The sequence below is a fragment of the Papaver somniferum genome, chromosome 10, assembly GCF_003573695.1.
Source record: "Papaver somniferum cultivar HN1 chromosome 10, ASM357369v1, whole genome shotgun sequence".
Taxonomy (NCBI): Eukaryota; Viridiplantae; Streptophyta; class Magnoliopsida; order Ranunculales; family Papaveraceae; genus Papaver; species Papaver somniferum.
The window spans coordinates 128154906-128177955 of NC_039367.1; the positions used below are offsets into that span (position 1 = coordinate 128154906).

The following is a 23050-nucleotide window of genomic DNA, read 5'->3' on the forward strand; positions in this document are numbered from 1 at the left end:
AACGGTTTCAAGTATTACTCCAAATAAATCAAGTTGGGTTTTAATTCTGTCACTTGAGTTTTTTTTTTTTGAGATTAAAGAAGAAGAAATTTTTGTGTAAAAATTTGGTGTAAAGATTGCGTTTGAAATTCACATATTTATAAACGATATTGAAAGAACCGTTGGAAATGGATTGACTACTGAACGATGGGAGCTCCACCACTAGCGATGGATAGTATATCTACAACGATATAATCTCCACCGCTGATGGTTTTATGTCAATCGTCCGATAGAGACTCGATCGTTTATTTTATTTACCGTAGTGGCGAGGCCAGTTTGCTAGGCCACGTGGCACGGCATTTGTGTGGGTTAGCCAGCCATCCCCATTGGAACTGGCCTCTTTCTTGAACATACTGAGTATGGCTGCTTTGTGGATCAAAAGAAAGAAGGAAAAAAAACTACAGCCACTGTATCACTACTGGCGACAAATAAGGCCACGTGTCATCCTCTTAACCTTGAATATTTTGGAATCTTATAGTTTACTAAAGCTGCGACTGATAACTTCATGCAATTAATTTCTTTTCTAAACACCCCCACCAGTTTCGACTTATCATATCAACTGATCCCTCTCACCCCTCTCCCTCTCTTGTTTCTTGGATTTTCTTCTGTGATTAAGTTCTCTGTTTGAACAGTACTGGGTAATAGTAAGATATAACTGGGAAGCATTTCAGGTCAGAAAATTTTGAAGTTATTGATGATTCGGAAGGCAAATTAGGTATGTTAGAATTCAAACTATACTGTTTTAAATTTACACGGTTTCTGTTGATTATTGTTAATTTTTTATTTTTTTTATCTCTTTTTATTTCGTCCTCCCATTTTATCTGAATTCGTCATTGCAATTTGCAGCATTTGGTACTTTTTTCTGTTTCTTTGTTTAATTCTTTATTGATAAATTTGTCTATCATATTATGTGCGCTTCCATCTAACTCTGTTGAATTTAAAACACAAGTTTGGATTCTGTTATTATATGTCTTGTGTCGGTTTAGTTATATGGATGTTTAAGATGCCTGTGTAACTTTTAGTCGTCCCTATGTTGATTGTGAATTGGAACTCTATTTAGGGTTGTTTTTATGCGGAGAGATTGAGCTCTAATGTGATAGCACTTAATTTTGAATAACTTGCTAATCTGAGAGTGAAAATTTTACGAATCCTAAAACGGCACCTTTTGCGCTGATAGTATCAAATTTATTGTCTGCAATTACCGTTGGATCACTCAGATGATTTAGATGGTTCCAATTTCTGATAATCGAAACCCGTTAAGCTAGGAATTTTCTTGCATTTATTTTATAGAATCTCAGAGTGTGTACTGAAATACATCATAATTCTGAGGTTCTTTAACTATAAGTGTGCACAGTGGAAAAATGATTATGTCAAAATTATAGAAAAGCTTCATACTCTGTTTGACTGACCCAGCCTCTTCTTAACAAGCATTGGACAAACGATGGGAATGATGTCCTAAAGCACAGGGTAGTAGGGCACAGTGGACCCGACACAGTTAGTCGCCCTTGTTTGCAAACTGCTCGATTTTAGACTGGGTAAATTGGGGTATGGATATCATTTTCAAAATTATTGTCATTGATTTGATACTCGTAAAAGAAATGGTCGTGGGATATCCATTCCACTTGTTCGCAGAGGATATTGTTCTCTACAAAAGAGAGCTATATGAAATCTTCCCCTTTCCCCCTTTTTGAATTCTGTAGGGGAGAAAGAAATGTAGAGAATTTTTTAAGATAGGATTAATAGTACGGCATTGCCAGTGGAGGTCAAGACAGACATATGCATGTGGTCCATTGTCATTAAATAGATGTGGGCAATCATTTATGAAGATGTTGTCCTTATTAGTTGGGAACTCATTGTCCTTTAAATTTTCATCACAATTCACTTGCACATCTTATTTATTCTCAAATGAGTTTAGTTTTTCGGTGTACACTCTGACTGGGAAAAGAACTAGTTTACCAGCAGGCTCCGTTTGTTTACTTCAAAAAAAGAAATCAAATTGAGGTCGAAAGTACTAATATGTGGAGCCTCCACCATAATAAGTCAGTTCCTAGACCCCATGGTTGTGACTAATTAATTGGAATTTTGAATTCCATGGATGATGCTCATCTTAGTCCATTCATGCAATAGGATGCCAGCAAGAATTCTATCTTATCTAGTGAAACCAATCTGTGGTGGGTCACAGATTTAAACGCAATCATCTTCGCATACAACTCCCATCTGTGGATTAATCCTGTTAGCCAACCTCTGTTCATTTCCAGCTGATATCCATCCGAGTGTCTAATTCTAAGTTTTGCTCAATTCAACTCCACCTGAAACTTATGTTCTAACTAATCATAACTCCAACTCGTCACCTTTATGGGCTCAACTACGACTCTGCAATGTGAGTACACATCCCTGTCATGCTTAAAACATGACGAGTTGGTATTTTTCAAGCTACTTAACTTTTCTAAACCTCTTTGTTGGGGGTATCTAAAAGTAAAATCATATCATAAGATAAATCTGTTTTGTATGATTTATTTATTTGTTGGGAGTTTCGCCCAATTTCTAGAGAATTTCTTGCATCCTGGAGGAGTGATGGACAAAGTACATTAAAGTAAATTTATTTTTTTCAAATATTTTTCTAATTAGAGTTGATGTCGAATTAATTTCTTATGTTTCACTTGATAAAAATTCAATGGTTACGTCTTTTGCAGTAAAAGCATGTACTCCCAAAGTCCAGGAGGGGGGGATTGCCTTAGACTTGGTCCGACTCTCAGGATTCCACACTGAGCAAGTTGTCCTACAGAATAGCATGGATGATAACAAAGAGGAACCAGTGACAGATTTGGGACTTTCAATAGGTCCCGACAATCAAAGCACACACGTAGGATCAAATAACAATTGCAGTGCAGGTGCAAATGCAGGTTCTAGTGCAGATATGATCTTTGGGACTTCTACCCCGTTATCCGAACTAGTTTGGTCTCCACAGAAAGGGGTGAGTCTTAAATCTGCTGATTGTAGCTTACCCGAGAAAAACTTTTCCTTTTTGTGTGGTGTCGCATCAAATACTCTGGTACATTCACCAACTCAAAGTATCACGGCCAAGGAAGCTAAAGAATATACAAATGTAGATGAAGAAATCTTGGCTTCATGGCAAATGGAACCCCATTTGCGTTGTAAACTTTCTGAAGCAAACCTAGTCAGGTCTCCAAGAAGCACCACAGGTACCTCACCTATCTGGCAGACAAACAACCCATGAACAGAATTTGGGTATTATGTTTGATATCAGCATTTTTTTTTAAAGTTTCACTCTGAGACTTTTTCCCCTTGTGGGGCATGTCTAAAAACTCTGATGAAAAGAATGTTTTAGCAGGATCAAGTGGTGGCTTAGAAGAGATGACCAGTAAAATGAAATTTACATTTTCAAATACAGATGCAGAAGGTGTTCATTCAGGAAAAGAGGAAGTGGATATGTTTCATCAAACTGAAAGAGCTCCTATGCCAGGTAGTCATACGGCTGCAATTTTTTGGTGATTTCTTTATATGTTATTGATGTCTCATGAAACTACTTGGCTCCTCTATAGATCCTGGCACTGACATGAGGGGTTCCTCCACATCAAAATCAGATCAGATAAAGTTCTATTTGGCGCGAGTAGAACCAGCAGACAGGAATTTGAACTTAGGAGCTAAGTCTACTCCTACTGAAATCAACAAAGCTATTCGTAGTGGAAATAGTCATGCATCTGACATGCAAGGGTCATTCTCTCCCGACGTTGCTATTCTAAAACAATCCAAAGTTACTGATACTCAGAACCCACTTGTAATATCCCATGCAAGTGAGGAAGAGAGATTAGAATTATCTCAGGGTATTCAAAAAGATGAGAAATGTAAAACAAACAAAGTTCAACTTATCTCTCCTTGGCAGAATCAGGAATCAACCGCTGAAAATGATTTACAACTTCTCAAAGATGAAAGCGCTTGTGACAAGGGGGGTATCATAGCATCAAAACATGCTGCTGAAGAAGGTAAAGACTCTCCCTGCCAGAACGGTATAGTACTTGCTTCATCGACGGAGTTTCCAGCAGTCAATGTCTCCCCAAGTAGTAGCAAAAATCCGTTATCTCAGAGAAAACATAAAGAAAATGTTTTGTGTGACGGAATCAGTGAAAATATTCTAAAAGACGAGGATGATAGCCATGAGAGTGTTGAAAGTTGCAATAGCACCGGGATGTTTTCAGCTGGGAAGAGAAAATGGAACTTTGAAAAGCAAATGATTGTAGAGAGCAAGAAAGTGAAGCAGACACACCATGAAAGTCCTCATTTTGGACCTTTACAACGACAGGACAGCTCCTTCATGAATTGGATATCAAACATGATCAAAGGATTATCAAAATCTAATTCAGAAGATACGCCTTCATTAGCTCTAACTATGAAAACTCATAATTGTAATCAAAATAGTGAAACAAGTGCTGGTTTTCAAACAATTTTCAAGGCATTGTATTGTCCTAGCTCAAGGGTTCAGGATGACAGAATATTAACTCTTGATAGTCAGCTAGGAGAAGGCTCAAGGGAACTTGACAACAGTAGCAGTCCTTCGACTGGGGAAGACAATGGCAAGTGTAAGCAAATCGTTTTATCAAATGACAAGTTCGATCAGAGAATATCTGCTGACGGGGAAGGTCCTTCGACTCTGCCAAATAATCCTTCTGAGAATATAAGTTCTGATCAGGAAAAATGGGGAGATGGAAGTGCCAAAAACAGAAATTTCTGTAGCATGGCATCTAATCTCAAGAAAAATGGAGTAATCTCGGTAAGTTCCTCTCCGCGTAGTGATCCTGGCTCTCCATCTGAAGGGAAAGAAAACAGTAAACTTGGCTCTGTTAATCATTCAAACAAGGCATTCAACGATGTGATCAATAGAAGTGATTCTCTTGGGAACTTATGGATAACAAGATTTTCTCCAAAAGTTTCTGGCCTCATGATGGGTTCGCCTAAGAAACGTCAACAGAATCTAAATTCACCTTCTGAGGGTCCGAACAACCACAACAAGATTATTTCCAATGCTCAAAATTCTGTAGTTTCACGGAAGGAGAAGAATGTTTCGGAGAGTAGTTCTAAGCCTTCTATGGAGGACACAGCTGATGGTAGAAGTACAAAAACTCAAAATTTTGTGATAAATACTTATGGATCCTTTGGTTTTAAGAGAATTAAAAGTGGTGATCTGGATAAATCCAAATGTAAGCTAAAAAATATAGCCAAACATTCTCAAAGATTCAAAAATTCAGAGGCATTGGTTTCTACCTTGACTTGGAGACTGGATGCTTTAAGAAACATCATTCTGTCAGGAGCAGGTGGTAGTACAAGCCATGCAACCACAATTTGTTTCTTTTGTGGCATAAAAGGTCACAAGTTACATGACTGCACGAGAATAACTGGATCCGAGATTGAAGAGATTTACAAAAAAGCACATCCATTTGACGGGAAAGAAGTATCGGCTTGCTTGTGCATTCGCTGTTTTCAGCTAGATCATTGGGCCATTTCATGTCCATGCTCTTTCTCCAGAAAAGAATACCAATCTGGTGGCAGGAAAAATTCATCTGAAAATGTTGATTTTCATTGCCAGATTGCAGTTACAACTTCTGATGGGAATAAAACGAGGGTAGATGCTGAAGCCAAAGTGGGTAAAAATGTCAACTCAATAACGAGCGGAACAATGATACTTGATGAAAGGATCTTGGTTGAGAAGGATCATGAAGTGTCAAGGAAGAAAACTTCCAAAGATTTCGTAATGAAAGGGAAGCAGACTGCTTCGGGTTCTACAGATAATGTATCAAAAGAAAATCAAAACGCAGCTTTTTGCAACTTTGTCCATCGACACATTCCTGCCGTGCCAAGAGGAACCTTTGAAGCTGTAAAAAGGCTTCGTTTAACTCGCACTGACGTGCTCAAGTAAGTAGCGCTCTCATTTTGAAGTAGTTGTTTGTTGTAAAAAATTTATTTGAAAAAAATTCAACTAGAAATATCTTTGAAACTGATTAGTAGTTATGTTTTGTGGACATAGATGGATGAAATCACCAATGCCATTTGCTTGTATCGACGGTTTTTTTTTACGGCTGCGACTACGGAAGTGGGACGAAGGACTAGGGGGCACAGGTTATTTCGTAGCACGCATTAATGGTAAATTTATAACAGAATTTATTTACACTGTAATTTGTGAATGTGTAATTATGATTCAAATGATTGGGATTCATAGACTTGGTATACTAGATTAATCTCTTACTTCTGTTTACTTTTTTTTTTTCGTGTTTCTTTTAGGAAAACCAGGAGAGGGATCACTGGGTAGTCACAAACTTTCCCTTTCAGTGGACATAGCTGGTTTCAAATGCTTTATTGAAAATCGTTTTGTCTCAAACCACGACTACACAGAGGTAAAACTTGCCACTCAAATCTACAGCATTCTACTCTATGTGAACATTGTAAAAGATCTGAAGTAAAAAAACTCTTTCATGATTAGATGCCTAACTAGGCAAAACTGTGAGAGTATATCAAATTTATTTTTCCGTTAATCTTTGTAGTCATGTAATATGCCCCTCCTGATATTTAACAGGATGAACTCATGGCATGGTGGTGTGCAACCTTACGAGGTGGCGGAAAGATGCCACCAGAAGAAGATCTGAAAATGAAATTTGAAGAGAAAAAGAAGTTTGAATTTTAGGAGGTACGCAAACGTTACTTGTAAAAGAAATCTATGTTGTACTATAGTTTTTTTCTCCCTGCGTAAGATACTTCAGCTATGCTGTTCAATAGAGGAGTGTCGCAAGGAAACAATTTAATATGTCAGTTGATCAGGTCATGTATATAGAATTTTGATAAAATTTGAGCTTGTAGTAAATGAAGTTTTGTGTTTCATAGCTGATTATGGAGTGCGTAGTAGTATATAGTTTGTATTCATGAGCCTAAGTTATTGATTTTTGTTATACAGTAGTATTTGTTTTATGAAGATCTCTCCATTGAAGCGTGAACTCACCTGTACTTCCACATTTTGCTAGTATCAGTTGTCTTTCTCTATTTCCACATGAAGTCAAAATCGGGTTCGATGTCGAGCTGATTGGTTTCGAGGACAATATCCTTGAGTTTCAAGTGGATCCTAATTCTGAGTATTAGTAGCAGTAGCCATCTGTCAAATAACGGTTGAAGGCTGTGTCAATATATTAACCTTAGTCCTTACTGCTGTAATAGTGCGGTTCAGAGATGCACGATTTATATGGGTTGATACCAGATTATTAAGGGTTGATATCATTTTATATAGGACAAAAACAATTTTAAGCGATCCTGACTGTTGGATCGGCTAAATGGTATCAGTTCCTAGTAATGCTGGTATCAGCCCATATAAATCATGGAGAAATTGCTCCACCATTTAGCCCATTTCTCTTTTCCTTGGAACCAACCACTTGTTGCTGCATATTTCTTTCCGGATCCAGAAAATTCCCTCCTTAAAATAACTCGCCGCAGCCCTAGACGGCATAGACAATCTTTAAAGTTAAAAAGTATGATCCTAGCCAAGGAAGAATTCTAGGTCGTCACTGCTTACGGACACGTCGTATAAACGTGTAAAACAATCAGTAATCCAAATTTTACTCGAAACAAGTGGTGTAGAATCTTCCGTTTACAAAATAGGTGTTGACCTCAATATTGAATTTTGATACTTCTCTTTCTCTGCATTCTCCTTTCTCGATTTCGTTCTTTTTCCACTTCCCCTGTATCCTGCTGTCGCATGCATTCATCCAACAAAATGTAAAGTTCTATTACATTTTCTTCTTATTTTTGGTCAACTTCAGGTTAATTACCTTCTTCTTCTTCTTTCTTTTTTTTTTTTTTTTTTTGTCTATAGGTCATGCAATGAGAGGAAGTATTAGGTCAAGAAAATCAATAATTAAAGTCTCCCTTCTTTTATTGACTTATTTTTCATCAGCACTCCTAATTTTCTCTTGTCTTTCCTTCTCTCTTCTTTCATTGAAACTAGTTTATAAAAACCAACCCATTTTCTCATCCTCTTTTCATGAACTGATCAAATTAATTTTAGATTATGGTTCTCCAATCAATTCTCTTATCTTCTTAGTGATTTCTATCACATCTTCAATTGGATTTGTCTTATTTATCATTGCCATGCATTATCATCGCAATCGAATGCAGCCATCAATGAAACACACCTTTGCTAATAGGATCGTTCCTCGGTTACACTTGACGGATTCCGGTCGTGTTCATAAACTGGAGCGATTCTCCCACTATGTAGGTAATATTAATCCTGCACATTGTCATCTTAGAACAAGTTAATTTATGATTTTAAATCTTAATGAATGGCCCATTTTCAAATCATTTCTGTATTCTCATTCTGTTTTGATGAATTCTATAACTAGGAAGACAGATGGGTCTTGGAAGTACAAATGAGTGTGACAAAATATGTAAATTGGCAGAAGAATATCTAAAGAAAACTGAAGGATGTGAAGCAGAAATGTCTGGGTTATTAGCGAAGGGAAGCCAAGATGCCGATGTATTGTATCTCAAACTCTTGGAAGAGTTTGATAGATGCATATTAGGTTACTTTGCATTTCATTGGAGCCATGCTACTCTTATGATTAGTCAGGTAAATTTACTAATCTATACCCAACAAAAAAACACTAGAAGCTTCATTCTACTAGAGCTAATTTGTAAAGGAGATTGGATCATGCTTACTTTGAATATTCATGGCTTATGTTTAATTTCAGGTGCTAAATGTAGATTCTGAGCAGCAAGGGAAGCTCAAAAACATGGTCATGGAAGCAACTAGGTGAGTTGATTGTGTAACGTTTAAAAAAAACTTTATCATATGCTCATATCAATTTTATTTTGTTTTACCTCTTTATTAGATAGTATACATTATATTAAAGTACAAGAATATTTATTTCTTGGGTTGTTTTGTTTCTCATCATTGATGATTGATCATGGTTGAGCACACATAACAAATATTAAGGAACTTCCAACAATCAAAGTTATAGACTGCACAGCAAGAATTATTAAATTCCGCAATCATATCATTGATACTATTAGATTTTACTGATTGGTCCTTGTCTCCTAATGAGTCATCGACAATTATGTGTTTCCTCATGCGCAAATTTGTTTTCCTATCTATCACAAATATAGGAAAAGCCTAAACAGGGACAAACAAGAAGTTTAATGTTGGAACTCTAATTTTGATTTTGTAGGAAGCAAAGATTTGAGAGAGTGACGAAAAACTTGAAAGTAGCAAGAGTTTTTTCAACACTAGTTGAGGAACTGAAAGCAATTAGAACACTAAAGAACGACCCCCACCGCAACGACGTGATGGTACCAGCCGCCCATAGCCAAAGAAGCCCAGTTCTTCTCTTAATGGGGGGTGGAATGGGAGCCGGAAAAAGTACAGTGCTTAAAGAAATACTAAGCAAGGAGTAAGTACCTACATTATTAAAAAAATTATAAGTAATCAAAATATTATTTTTAAGTGTTAAACATTGATAGAATCAATAGTGGAGGAATCATTAAAGCGGGATATTAGAATATTATTTTGATGGTTGTTGGGCACCCACCTAAAAAAAAAACACCAAATTACATATCATTAAAAACGAAAACGGAGTTCTTTTGTGATTGAGGTATTTTCATATGTCCACTAGGGCATAACAGACGTGCTTCCTTCTCAACCACAAGTACTTCTAGATTCTACACTCTTTGACTTAGACCAACCGTTTGCTACAACACCATTCACAGAAACTGGTCGCTTTTATAACCAAATAAGATCCTTTTGGCCAAATAAACAATAGGTTATGTTTAGACTTTTCCTTCTAGTATGCTTTTCTCGCCTTATTCAACGTTCGACTGATGCACCAAGTAAATAACTACAAGGTTGCCGTAGGGTTTACCAAATTCTACTGTGATTGTCAATTTAGTAGATCCAAATGGTGGTGACGAATGTTTTGTTTTATATGGATTTAGTAGCACAAACCAACTAGCAGATTAATCTTGTGGTTCTTCAGACAAAAGAATTAAGCTTGATGAGTACCATATGTGTCTTGAACTTGATTTGGATTTTTGACGTCTTTCTATTGTTGGAGGGCTGACTGCATTTATTGTGTATTGGTACATACACAGATCATTTTGGGGAGGTGCTGCTGGAAATGCGGTGATCGTTGAGGCTGATGCCTTTAAAGAAACTGACGTCATTTATAAAGCTCTTAGCTCTCGAGGCCACCATCCGGACATGCTCCAAACAGCTGAACTGGTCAGTGTTTATCCCTTTTTCTTATTCTAATACGTGCCCATGTCTATGTCACGGTGTGCCTGTATGGAAATGCTAGGGTAGTTGAGCAAATGCCAGACAAAAGTCCCCTTATAATATCGAGTTCTGGTCTGGTCCTGGATCGCAGATTAGATGCGACTGTCATTTTCCAGGTAAAAAAAAAACAGGATTTATAAAGGGGATACCAAGCTATTTGAGGGAGTATCATTCTATACATTACAAAAACAATACTTGCCAATGGATCTCTGGATTGATACACCTCAAAATTTTGATATCCCCTTTATAAATCCAGATAACCTACAAAACATGGTTGTATACTTGTATATCTTATATGTAATAAGAGGAACGTACCATCAAAATGTTATGTTCAAATTCTTTGTTGTTTGGGCTCTATATAAAAATTGGTGAAATTCTTGTAAAATAGCGTCCAAATAAGATTGTCCATTTTAGAAATGTGAAAGATGTATTTTTAAATTCTTTACAACACAATCCGCATTTCTGTGAAAAACATGACTAATATTGTTGAAAAAAATCCAGGTACATCAATCATCAACTGATGCAGCTTCATCACTCCTTGTAACGGCATTGAATGAAGGACGTGATGTTATTATGGATGGTACACTTTCATGGGAACCCTTTGTTGAACAAACTATTGCCATGGCAAGAAATGTTCACCATCGTCGTTATCGCATGGGAGTCGGTTATAAGGTCGTTGAAGATGGAACCATAATGGAGAAGTATTGGGAACAAGTAAAAGAAGAAGAACAGCAACAACATGAAGAAAATAACAAAAGAAAACCATATAGAATAGAAATGGTTGGAGTAGTTTGTGATGCATATCTTGCTGTTGTCAGAGGAATTAGGTACGGGTCCATGATAATAGGTATTCATTTTTCTTTTGATTTTTGTTCTTTTTCAACAAGTTTTATTGATTGATGAAATTATAGGAGAGCTATACTGATGAGAAGAGCTGTGAGAGTGAAGTCACAGTTGAAATCTCATAAGAGATTTGCTATGGCGTTTCCAAGATACTGTCAACTTGTTGACCATGCTAGGTTATACTGCACTGATGCCATGGGTATATCTCCGAAGGTAAAAAAAAAATCTCCATCAGATTGGTCAAATGATTTTTTTCTATCTGGTTGGTCATTGTTGTACAACTATGCCTCTACTAAATTTAATCTTTTCACGTTTTTGGATGATAAAGCTGATAGGATGGAAAGATGGAGAAAACAATTTATTGGTTGACCCACAACAAATCAACTGCCTAACGACCTTAAGCATGCTTAATGACGAGGCAGATTGTATTAATGAGCTATATCAACATCAACCCACAGAACATACTGAATACGATCCTCATTTAGTGTGGAGAAGCATAATGTTATCACCTTCGAGAACCAAAGCACAACAAGAACTTAAAGTTGTCATTTGTAATACATTCAAAAAATCAACAGATGGTGATAAACAATAGGAGAAGATTATCATCATCAACCCATAATAGCTTAGGGACCGTGATCCAGTTAAGTGGGTTCAACCTAGTTAGGCTTTAAGGTTCAATTTTGTTTACAAGTGTCGAGCTGAGCTCTACAACAAATGTATAATTAAATTCAATGAGCTTAGGTGTGAGTCTTTTTTTCTTTCTTTCCAGTTGTGGGTGTCCCCTGATTTCCAAGGTGAGACTAATTAATCCCCCATTGCGATTGGTTTGGATCTACTTTGCGCTAACATTAGTCGAGTTGATATGTGTGAAATGTGCAGTCTTATTTTACAAGCAACGCACTCTCTCAGAGCCGGTCCTGAGATTTTAAGGCCATGTGTAAACCTTTTTCCAGTTATAAATACTCTTTTTTTAATAAAGAAAGCAGCCATCCATGGCCCATACCATCAAACTAAATTATGCTTTTATGTAAGGGAAAACTACACACAAACCCATTTTTCATATTTTTTCCACCGTGAAACCCACGGTCAGAAAATGTCAGGCGCGCACCCATTTTTTCAGAAAAAATTATCAGCAGGCCCATATTTTTTAAAATTGAGATTTCTTTCCTTCCCTAAGAAATGAGATATTTAGAAAACCAGATGGAGAGGCGAGAGGAGAAGAAGAACAAGCGTCGAGATGGATGAGATATTCAGATTCCTTTCAAGTTTTATCGATTTCAACTCTTCAATCGTATAAAATTTTCTCTTTTCGTTCAGTTTAGTTAGATTTGGATTTTTTATTTTTAGGTTTTAACTTGAATTGGTTTGAGATAGTTTTTAACTTGAATTGATTGAAAGCGTCGAGATGGATCAGATCTGTGTTGGGTTGATGCTATCAAGTAATTTGAGTGAAGAAATTGGTTTGAGTCGATGTCAGGGATTAAGAACTCTCAGATTTCTTCAATTTCACCGGACCTAAAATCAAATCTCGTCGATTTTGAATCAGATGGGGGTGATGATACTCAAACCCCAAATGAGAAAGTTCCTTTTATGAAGCTGGACTAGTGCATAGAGATTAACTGGGAGCGCTTGGTGCATCTCTAGGTCTGAATACCATAAGCTAGTAGTGTTTTTTGCTATGGCGGATGGTGATAATAATGCCAAGATGTATAATTTTTGGTTGTTAAACTCTGTCTTTTGTACAACTGCGAGGTGATTGTGAATGAGACTTTTGGGTAAAAAATACTACCCCTTGATTGAGTTTTCCACCTGTAAAACTTTGTTGGTGTCTTAGATGATCCAATAGAACTTCTACCAGACAGCCTAATGAGTTCATTCAATTGATTACTATGCGTGAGGGCGTTTGAAGCTTACATAGGCTAATCAGTGTAGGCTTAAGATTCTAAGTGCATGTTAAATTGATTATTAAACACCTGTTGTAGCGGGAAAATCCATTGTGGATGCAGTTATTTTTGCTAACTCACTATATTTTAGGTGTTCATTCTGTCGAAACCCAATCCAGTCATAATCACTCACTGACCACTGTATGAAAATCCTAAAGAAAGCAGGAATAGGGAGTTGAAGAATTCCAAGAGCATTGATTGGTCCATTCTAGGGAAAACGGATAATTAAGCTCTAGTGCGTTTTTTTTGTTTTGTTTTTTTTTGTTTATATTGTTATAATGGTGACAAAGTTGTTTTTTTTGCCTCCCTTCTTTGTTTGGTCTGCCTTCACCTTTAAAGTCTATTGCCTCCTAGTTTAAATCATGTATGCAAATTGTGTCTCAAAATTTGGAGTTTGGTAATGCACTTGAATAGTTGCGTGCGTGCACTTGTATGATATTCGATGTAGAAAACAAGGAAGCAGGTGTTGGTGCTAGAGGAAACAAGGTGGTGATGCAATGGTTCGGGTGGTAGGTGTTGCTGCATTGAAGTAGGTGAAAGCTGGTAGTAGTGGATTGCATAACTTGTCATGCTCCTCAATAATATCTGTATAACTTGTCATGCAGTCGAGAAAATGTACATTACCTGTTATGCAGTCGTGCAAATGGATGCATAACCTATTATGCATCTACAAAATTTGTTGCATAACTTGTTATGCAGTCCAGAAAACGGTTGCATAACACGTTATGCAGCTATTTTTTTCTTAGTATTGAAACCAATAAAAATAAGGTTGCATAACTTGTCATGCACCTACAATAATATCTACATAACATGTTATGCAGTCGTGAAAATATGACTGCATAATGCATTATGCATCGAGAAAATTGTTGCACAATCTTTTATGCATCGAGAAAATAGATGCATAGCCTGATATGCATCCGTAAATATGGATGCATACTGCATTATGCATCAATTTTTTATGTACACACTAAAATCAACCAAAACAATGGTTATATAACTTGTTATAGATGCATAATTTTACTATACAGATGCATAATTTTATTATGCAGATGAGAAAATGGTTGCATAATTCGTTATGCGTCTGCAGAATGTGTTATGCATCTTTTTTGGTGGCTGCATAATGGTTATGTAGTCAGTTTTGAAATTTTGCCTAAAATGATGATCACCTCCGATTTTTTCGTGAAAAACAAAAATTTGATATTGTTGTTTGTACTCGTTGCGTAGCTCTCTTAAAAAGATTTCCAACGATATAAAATTTGTAAAATTCCAAGGCGCGGATTTTTAGATATATTATATCCAAGTTGTGTTGCCAATTATACCCCTGATACATAACCCGTCATGCGGATGCATAATCCGTCATGCAGACAATTTTAATAATTTCATACAATTATGGGTGTCACGAAAATAATTATGGATATCACGGTACCTAAAATTAATTGTGGGCCTGACAATGACAATATCATTTTTTTGGGCTTGCGCCTAATTTTCCCTTTATGTAATCTCTTTTTGACACTCAACAAAAGCCTATTAAACCTTAACATGTATACGGGTATACAAGTTAACAAAAGCCTATTAATTTATTTCTCTCGTTAATAACATTGAAGGATATTTTTGGAACAAAATCTCAATTATAGAAAAATTCCTTCAAATTTAGGTTAGCTATTAATTTATGAACAAATTTCTTTTTCCAATGTAACTAAATGCCGAATATATCCCTGTTAACTTGTATACGGGTATATAAATTAACAGGACCCTATGAAATGTACCATGTTATCACCTACTTGAGTTTGTGATCATTGAGAAAGAAGAGAATAATGGCACCGTATGATGACTGCCATGACAATTGTTATGAAAATTCTGGCGTGGATTAGCATGAAAATTGTTATGAAAAAGGTATGTGAAACTTTTAGAATTGTTTCTTCTGAAATTCACAAATTTGGGACCATTAAGGTGAATTACTCAAAATGTTCAGTTTTGGACATCAGTTATACATTTTGGAATATCTCCTAACTGGAAAGGATTTTGGATTAATCCCTTTAACCGTAAATACTAGACATCCTGATAATACTCCACGCCAAATTTCGGATTTTTTGGAGCAGTGGAAGTATTTTTAGAAAATTTTGAAAGTTGAGCCTTGTTTCAGCGAAAATTCTGAAGAGCGGGAAAATCAGCCTAGTTCAGAGTGATTCCAATCCCCCTAGTTCAGAGCGGGAAACAACTGCTACCAATCACTCCCTCCCTTGGTTGGTCATTGGGGATTTCAATTTCATCTTGCATGATAATGAAAAATACAGTACTCAACCATTGGACAGTGTAGAAGCTAATATATTTAGTAAAAAAATTGTGGACTTGGATTTAATTGACTTAGGCAGTACAGGCTGCCCTTTCACTTGGTCCAATAAGAGAAGTGGTCCTGCTCTCACTGAGCATAGATTGGATAGAGGTCTTGCCACTGAATCCTGGCTTCTCTTATATCCAAACTCCACTATCACTAATCTTCTAGCAATTGGATCTGATCACCAACCCATTCTTCTTAACACTAATCCTCATTGGTGTACTGGTAAAATTCCTTTCAAGTTCTTTGGTCCCTGGTTGGACCATAAGGACTGTAAGGATATTGTTCTGGAATGCTGACAAAGAAACTTGTCTGGTTCTAGTGCTTTCCTCATTGCTAGAAAGCTCAAAGACATTAAGCTGAAACTTAAAGTTTGGAAGAAAGAAGTGTATGGCAACATAAAGTCAAATATTGAAGAAAGTAAACAACATCTACATTGGCTTCAAGCAAACTACTTCAAGTACAACAGAGGTGAATCTTTAAAAAATGCAAATCAAGTTCTCAGAGAATGGCAAGACATTGAAGAAAAATTCTGGAAGACAAAAAGCAGAGATCAATTCATCAAATTGGGGGATAATAACGCAAGTTATTTCCATAGAACTACAAAATGCAGATTAAGAAGAAACTAGATAGATTCTATACAAGACAGTACTGGAAATTGGATTGAGGATTACCAAGAAATAAAACATTGTTTCACCAACCATTTTTCTAAGATGGCTACTGCTGAATCTCCTGACATGAACCCTGAAATCATTAACCTCATTCCTACAATTGTCACCAGTGTTGATAACAACATTCTCAACAGAATTCCTGAAAATCATGAGGTCAAATCTATTCTTTTTAGCATGGCCAAAGATAAAGCTCCAGGTCCAGATGGTTTTCCACCAAACTTCTTCCATGCCAACTGGGATATTGTAGGAGAATACTTAGTTAAAATGGTGCAACATTTCTTCAAGTCTGGGCATCTTCTCAAAGAAATGAACTCCACTTTTATATCCCTGATACCAAAAATTGAAAACCCAACTTGCCCCAGCCACTTCAGACCCATTAGTCTCTGCAACACCACCTACAAAATAATATCCAAACTTCTAGCTCAAAGAATGAAACCTCTTCTCAACAAAATCATATCTCCCTACCAGTCTGCCTTTATACCTGGAAGACAAATTGCTGATAATATAGCTATAGCCCATGAAATTATTCACTACATGAGAACCATAAGAGGTCTCAAAGGAAATAAAAGAACCATGGGGATCAAGATTGATATGGCTAAATCTTTTGATAGAGTGGATTGGAAATTTCTTCATACCATTATGACTAAAATTGGCTTTGACTCTGAATGGTGTAACAAAATTATGCAGTGCATCTCCACTACTTCTTCAGTTGTCCTGATAAATGGCTCCCCTGATAAATTCTTTAATCCCTCTAGAGGTCTCAGACAAGGGGATCCTCTATCCCCATACTTATTTCTTTTCTGCATGGAAGCTTTGTCCAGAACTTTATCTCATGCTGAAGACTTGGGCATCATCTCTGGAGTAAAAATCTGCAAGAATGCTCCATCTATAAACCATCTTCTCTTTGTTGATGACTGCATGGTATTCTGCAAAGCAAATCCTACTGAAGACCAAAACCTCAATGACATCCTCAACATCTTTGGAGATACTTCTGGTCAACTCATCAACTTCAGCAAATCTGGTATCTTCTTCAGCAAGGACACTGACCCAACTCTAATGCCTCATATCTGCAATCTGCTAGGAGTTCAAGCTCTCTCCCTAAATGAAAAATATTTAGGCTCTCCTCTATTTACTCACAGAAGCAAAATCAAATATTTCAAACCAGGAGTGGATAAGATGAAGAGAAATCTGTCAAGTTAGAAGAATTCCCCTCTAAATCCAGTTGGAAGAGAAGTTATAATAAAATATGTCACCTCCACAGCCAGCATTTATCAAATGAACTGATTCAGAATACCTAAGAAAACTTGTCAAGATATAAACAACTTACAAAGAGATTTCTTTTGGGGAAAAAATCTGGAACACTCCACTGGGTTCTGCCCAAAAGCTTGGACAGCTATATGCAAACCAAAGGATCTTGGTGGATTAGGGTTCATGAATATGGAACTCTTCAATAGTACCATGATAACAAAAATAGGATGGAGGATGGAAAAGGATAAGGACTCTCTCTGGTACAAATTGATGGATGCCAAATACTTATTGGGGAGAAATGTTCTAAACATGAATACCAAAGCCAAAGATGGAGACTCATGGATTTGTAATGGGGTTCTTGAAGGAATTCAGAATACACAACACCACTGTATCTGGAGAATAAGCAATGATAACAAAATCAAAATCTGGGAGGACCTTTGGATACCTGACTCAACTGACAAGCTCACAAAGCCTGCAAACTGCCCCACTGATATACAACTGCTTGCTCATTTAATGACAGATCAAAAGGAATGGAATCTCCAACTCATTCAGCAAATTTTCAGTCCTGGTACTGCTCAAGTCATTAGTGATCTTGTTATCCACTCCATAGAAGAAGACAACATGCACTGGAAACTCAACAGCACAGGAAAATTCTCTGTTAAAGCTTTGTACAAAGCCAAAATAGAGAACCTGTATAGAAATGATCATACAACAAGAAACTGGGGAGCTATATGGAACTTGGAAGTGGCACCAACCATTAAAATCTTTCTCTGGAAATGCGCTCATGAAATCCTCCCAACTAATGCTAAAACTGCAAGCATTCTCCACTACATTGATCCCATATGCAAAATATGCAATAGTGGGGAGGAGACAATGACACATATGTTCCTCAACTGCCCAGCTGCCACTGAGGTTTGGAAGCACATGTTAGGTGGAAATCATGGTCTTTTTTATCACCAAACTCTTTTCATGGATTGGTTCAATAGTTGGTTTCAAAATGCTAGCTGCAGTGACAATAGCTGCACTTATGCAACCACTTGTTGGTTCATATGGAAGGCTAGATGTGATCTAGTATTCCAAAACATTACTCCAAATGCTAAGAATACAACTCTCAGTATACAACAACATCTATGTGATCATAACAGAATCCACACTTTGCCCTACCATGCTCTGAATACTCAGAGGCATACTTATGATACTGATCCCCATATAACAACAACATGAAATTATGTTGGGATCCCTCCTCAAAAGCATACTTTTGGTTTCTTAATCAAAATCTGCACTATTCAGGATCCTAACACTTATCAGTTCTTCTCAGCGCTAACTATCACTGATTTCGCAGGAAACTATGTTGATAGCAAAGGACACACAAGTCAATGGGGAGCAGGAGGAGCCACAAGAGGAGCAGACTGAGCGTTTGAGTGGGCAGAGAAAAAGCAGCACATGAACATTTAAATACAATCTGAAACCAATGAAATTCTGGAACACTTCAATGCTCTATATCTCAAAGCTATAAAGGGAAGATTCAGCAGGAACTATCATAAGGAAAAACAAACATTGAATGAAGCAACAGTCTTAAATGTAAAACCTGTATCTTTTGTTTTAATGGGTCTTAAACTTCTTCATAGAACCCATAATCTCCAAGCTCTAAACTTGGCTATTAGTTGTAAGAACCTTAGCAGTGGGTCTGATGTTTTTCAAAACAATGACACCATTAGCATTGCTATCAATCTTTTATCTTAGGCTCTGCCTAAGTTTTCTTAAGAAAAAAAAGATTTTATGGTAAGATAATATATTGAATGTCTATTTTGAAATTCACCGTTTATAATTACTATGAAAGAGATAGCGAAATTCTAAGATGATTGCTCATATACTCCAATGATTGCTTACTGATTATGTCTCAACATATATGGTACTGGATGGTTATCGTAAAACCATTTTAGATGGTTAGTGTGAAACCATTGTACTAATACATGGTACAGTAACTTAAGCAAAGACTAAGTTCACTTTGGTGTTTACCCTATATGAACCAAAAGATATGAAAATGTCCTGCCTTTTGAACAAATCCGGAAGGATGCATCTTCTATATCGGTTCGTGTTTAAGACTAGTGCATATGAACTTCCACTTTGTATTCTGTTGGACATTGTGGTATGTGGTTCCTAAATATGTCCGACGACTAGTCACTAAGTAAAATAATAGCGGATCAATTTCATGGTTTAAGTGAGCGGGAATGCTATTTTGCATCCTATATACTACCCTAGTATGCGCCCAAGATGACATGGCGTGATTAGTTATCACAGATTCACGTGAATCCCTTCTTTCCTTTTTTCAGTTTTTATGTCTGCTAAATATTTTGTTTATTATTATTATTATTATTATTTATATATAACATCTTAAAGAAAATTTTACACAGATTTGGTTGGTAGTCGGGCAACAAGTTGCTATTCACATCATGACTACCAAGGAAGTTCTTCAATCGCTGCAAGAAGACAATCATATCGTCACCCAACTCGCCCAATGTAGTAAAAGCTAGTACTCTAAACTCAAAACCATGTGATATGCATTGTGCGAGGTATTTACTATTTTTGCGAGTAACAGCTGCAGAAATGGCATGGCCTGGAGTGAAACTTCGAATCCCATTTCTGGTAAAGGGTGAGACTGCTGTGACGTCAAAACATGTATCTCGACCATCCTCCCAACTGTGTACAAGTATATCTGCGGGTTTCAAAGGGGTGTGTTGATCTGACAACAAACCCAGTGGTTCTTCTTTCCTGGCTGCGACTCCTCCTTTGTAGCAGATATCCATCAACACATCCCGTACAAAATCATGGCGGAACTTAACCCCAACTTCGCTTGCACAGTGGAAAGCGTGGTCTCTGAATATATCCATGGGTCGTTTACGGATTGTGCACAAACTTCCAACAGGGAATAGGGGTATACCCAATATGTATTGAGCGACAACACGAAATTGTCTTGGTCCCATTGTTTGATTTAGCCCAGCAATTGGTATTGTCTTCAAATAATCCATAGCATGCTCGATCCTGTTGCTTTGCCATAAGAGTGATTCCCTCTCGGACATACAGAATTTATTGGGTAACTCCCTCTTAATAACATCAAAATAACATATTGTCGGTGTTATTGACATTAAAGGTTGAAGGAGTGAGGCCACAAGTCTGCATGAAATTGTGAAGGGCAAACTGAAAGTTGGGACTTGGTACTGTCGTATCAATGGACTGTAGAATAGTGTGCTGCAAGCTTTGAGTCTGAATGTATGAAGCAAGATAGCAATAATGGCTTGTATCAACCATTGTGTACACACCGAAGCCCCTGTCTTTCATAGGCAGAGTTGCAAGTCTCTGTTGAAGAGGAACGAAGCCAGCGCCATCCCCGGTGATCAGAAGACGTAGATACTTCATCAAATGTTGATCAAAGTGGCTTGTTGCTGTTTGGATGAACTGAGGATTTGTAGTTCATAAGGTGAAATATAGCCTTGAAACACCAGTGCAACTGCGCAGAAGTAAGAGCTCACTCTGTGGGTCTTTCAGCTTCTTAACATTGTCCATAAGACTTATAATTTTGTCTTCCCTGTTCATCACCATGTCGCTACAAAATTGAGTGTCCAAACTGATTGGACCTCCTAATAGTTTAATGCCTTTGGATGGCCTACTTATATTAGTAGGAAATACATCTGGTTCAAGGCTTCTAGGGTCTGTAAAAGGCCAAAAAATTTCAGTCTTCTTTATGTTTAAATGTAATCCTCTTGAAGCACCTTCGCGTTGAATAATACTAAGTGCTTTTGAAACCTCCATTGTGTCATCAATGATGGTGCCATCGTCAAGATACCAGGCGTGAGGATCTAGTGAACATTGAGAAGCAATTTGGCAGACAAGTGGATGAAGTGTTAATGCGAACAACAAAGGGCCAAGTGGGTCACCTTGTTGGACACCCTGAGTTGAGGATAAAATGGACTCATTGTAATATAGTTTTGCAGGCTTAGCATAACAGAATTCAACCCACCTGGATATGCTAGGGCATTTGTCTCTTGCTTCTCTAATTAGGGTAGTTCTATCAACTAAGTTAAACGCGTTTGTAAAATCAATGAGCAACATAGCAAGGTTATTATGTGTACCTTTCAACTCAAGCAATCGGTTGGAAGAATGCAGTATACTTTCACCTCCACACGGAATGCCTACTCCAAATTGGTGGTTACCCAAGTAACTGGCCATTTCCGTACATACAGTACTGGCAGCTAGTTTTGAACACAGCCGTCTCCATATTGTCCATACAGTTATTGGTCTCAAGCCACCATCAGGCTTGAGTAACGGCGTAAGAGGAGCACTTGCTATGTATTCCCCTAAGGCTGCAGAATACTGACCAGATAAACACAAGTTAACTATGCCTGCGATGGCTGATAATAATTCTTCAGACACAGCAGCAGCAGGTCCACTTAAAGCGTCCATCAGATGTTGGGCTCTAAGGCCATCTCTGCCACATGAGGTGCCTTTTGGGAAGCCTTTAATAGATGTCAAGACAGCTCTACTGTCGACAGAAACTGGTGCAGACACTATGTTTTCAGAAAGTATTGAAGGAGGAGGAGCATATGGGTGTTTCTGCTGCAGCTCGTGTAAAGTATCTTCGTTATAAGGTGCAACGCCAGCGGAAGACAAAATTCTGATGGCCGCAGAATAGTGCCCGTAGCTGAGTTTCTTCCTACAAGCTTCAACATTAGTTTTTGGTTTCTTTTTAGCATGTTGTTGCCTGTGAAGTTGATTCTCCTTGTGAACCTCCAATAGCTGTTGTAGTAAAATGTTACATCCATTTGGCTCTTTCCAAGTGACTAAGGCTTGATTAATGGCTGCAGTTTGTAGATGCTTTATGTTGCCAGATCTCTCTTCCCGTGAGCTTTTTGGTATGTACAGATTTAGGGTGCAAATGGGTAGAAGGAGCAGTTGAACCCATGAAGATATGTTGCCGGGGTTAGCCACCACTTTATCAAGGGTAGATTTTAAGGTTCTTGAAAAATGTAAACGACATTGTGGTGGAATGCTAGATATAGTGGTTATTTGTTTCTGAAAAATCAGATTGAGCATACCTAAATTAAGGCCATCGGAATCATCATCACCTCTTGTGGGCATAGTTGGTGGGATATCAACTAGGAGACGTTGAATCGGCTTATCTACGCCATAGATTAAGAAATCTGCACCTCTTCCATTGAAAGGACCTGATAATACTCCACCTGGGTGGTCACGCATGGCCTCCTCCATGAAAACCATTTCCTACAAGGAAAACACATCCACATCTGTAGCTTCCTGAGAATATTCTCCCAAGCCAAATAAACCCCAGCCTCTGTACGTATCCTTTCCATGCAAACTATCTGTAGTGCCATGAAAATGCATATCTTTGATGTGTCTGAAGATCGAACTTTTAGCATACCCACCATCACATACACCATCATGACAATTATCGAAATTTTTATACGGGCAATGGCATGAAGAGTCATCATCATCTGTGAATTGATGTTGTCCATAAAAATATTCATCTTGACTTACAAGAAAGGTATCATCCACTGCAGAGGAAGATGTAGAAGAAGCAACTTGTATATGTACATATGGTTCCTCACAAGCAGTATTAGACAACCTAGCTGAT

The 23050-nt window shown here is 37.4% G+C and overlaps 3 protein-coding genes across 6 annotated transcripts; all 3 read left to right on the forward strand.

Annotated features, from left to right (window-relative positions):
• Nucleotides 1-553: 553 nt before the first annotated feature.
• On the forward strand, nucleotides 554-7086 carry LOC113318404. Of its 4 annotated transcripts, none has more exons than XM_026566564.1 (7): nucleotides 554-754; nucleotides 2733-3242; nucleotides 3389-3523; nucleotides 3603-5967; nucleotides 6080-6195; nucleotides 6334-6446; nucleotides 6626-7086. In XM_026566564.1, exons 2-7 carry the CDS (start codon nucleotides 2831-2833, stop codon nucleotides 6731-6733), a joined length of 3249 nt encoding a protein of 1082 aa, XP_026422349.1. In that variant the 5' UTR covers nucleotides 554-754; nucleotides 2733-2830; the 3' UTR covers nucleotides 6734-7086. The 4 variants fall into 4 exon arrangements, with proteins under 4 accessions (XP_026422349.1, XP_026422347.1, XP_026422348.1 ...); XM_026566562.1 differs by lacking the exon at nucleotides 554-754 and adding an exon at nucleotides 2069-2419; XM_026566563.1 differs by lacking the exon at nucleotides 554-754 and adding an exon at nucleotides 2070-2419 and having other exon boundaries at nucleotides 3392-3523.
• A 346-nt stretch (nucleotides 7087-7432) lies between these two features.
• LOC113318406 lies at nucleotides 7433-12184 on the forward strand. Its single transcript, XM_026566566.1, has 8 exons — nucleotides 7433-8311; nucleotides 8436-8662; nucleotides 8784-8845; nucleotides 9261-9482; nucleotides 10180-10309; nucleotides 10865-11190; nucleotides 11275-11419; nucleotides 11535-12184. The coding sequence occupies exons 1-8, from the start codon at nucleotides 7918-7920 to the stop codon at nucleotides 11796-11798; spliced, it is 1770 nt and encodes a 589-aa protein (XP_026422351.1). The 5' UTR covers nucleotides 7433-7917; the 3' UTR covers nucleotides 11799-12184.
• A 2792-nt stretch (nucleotides 12185-14976) lies between these two features.
• Nucleotides 14977-16113, forward strand: LOC113316202. Its single transcript, XM_026564421.1, has 3 exons — nucleotides 14977-15042; nucleotides 15307-15725; nucleotides 15807-16113. Exons 1-3 carry the CDS (start codon nucleotides 14977-14979, stop codon nucleotides 16111-16113), a joined length of 792 nt encoding a protein of 263 aa, XP_026420206.1.
• Nucleotides 16114-23050: the final 6937 nt, after the last annotated feature.

What these genes read in the sequence shown, in the direction of transcription:
- LOC113318406 (XM_026566566.1), top strand. Translation starts at nt 7,918, where the DNA reads ATGAGAGGAAGTATTAGGTCAAGAAAATCAATAATTAAAGTCTCCCTT. An exon ending in CTACTCTTATGATTAGTCAG is followed by an intron (nt 8,663 to 8,783) that starts GTAAATTTACTA and finishes GTTTAATTTCAG; the next exon opens with GTGCTAAATGTAGATTCTGA. An exon ending in GCTGTTGTCAGAGGAATTAG is followed by an intron (nt 11,191 to 11,274) that starts GTACGGGTCCAT and finishes ATGAAATTATAG; the next exon opens with GAGAGCTATACTGATGAGAA.
- LOC113318404 (XM_026566562.1), top strand. Translation starts at nt 2,395, where the DNA reads ATGGGCTCAACTACGACTCTGCAAT. An exon ending in ACTCGCACTGACGTGCTCAA is followed by an intron (nt 5,968 to 6,079) that starts GTAAGTAGCGCT and finishes TTGTGGACATAG; the next exon opens with ATGGATGAAATCACCAATGC. An exon ending in TTTCGTAGCACGCATTAATG is followed by an intron (nt 6,196 to 6,333) that starts GTAAATTTATAA and finishes TGTTTCTTTTAG; the next exon opens with GAAAACCAGGAGAGGGATCA.
- LOC113316202 (XM_026564421.1), top strand. Translation starts at nt 14,977, where the DNA reads ATGACTGCCATGACAATTGTTATGAAAATTCTGGCGTGGATTAGCATG. An exon ending in TGAAAATTGTTATGAAAAAG is followed by an intron (nt 15,043 to 15,306) that starts GTATGTGAAACT and finishes AAAATTCTGAAG; the next exon opens with AGCGGGAAAATCAGCCTAGT. An exon ending in ACTGGTAAAATTCCTTTCAA is followed by an intron (nt 15,726 to 15,806) that starts GTTCTTTGGTCC and finishes GTCTGGTTCTAG; the next exon opens with TGCTTTCCTCATTGCTAGAA.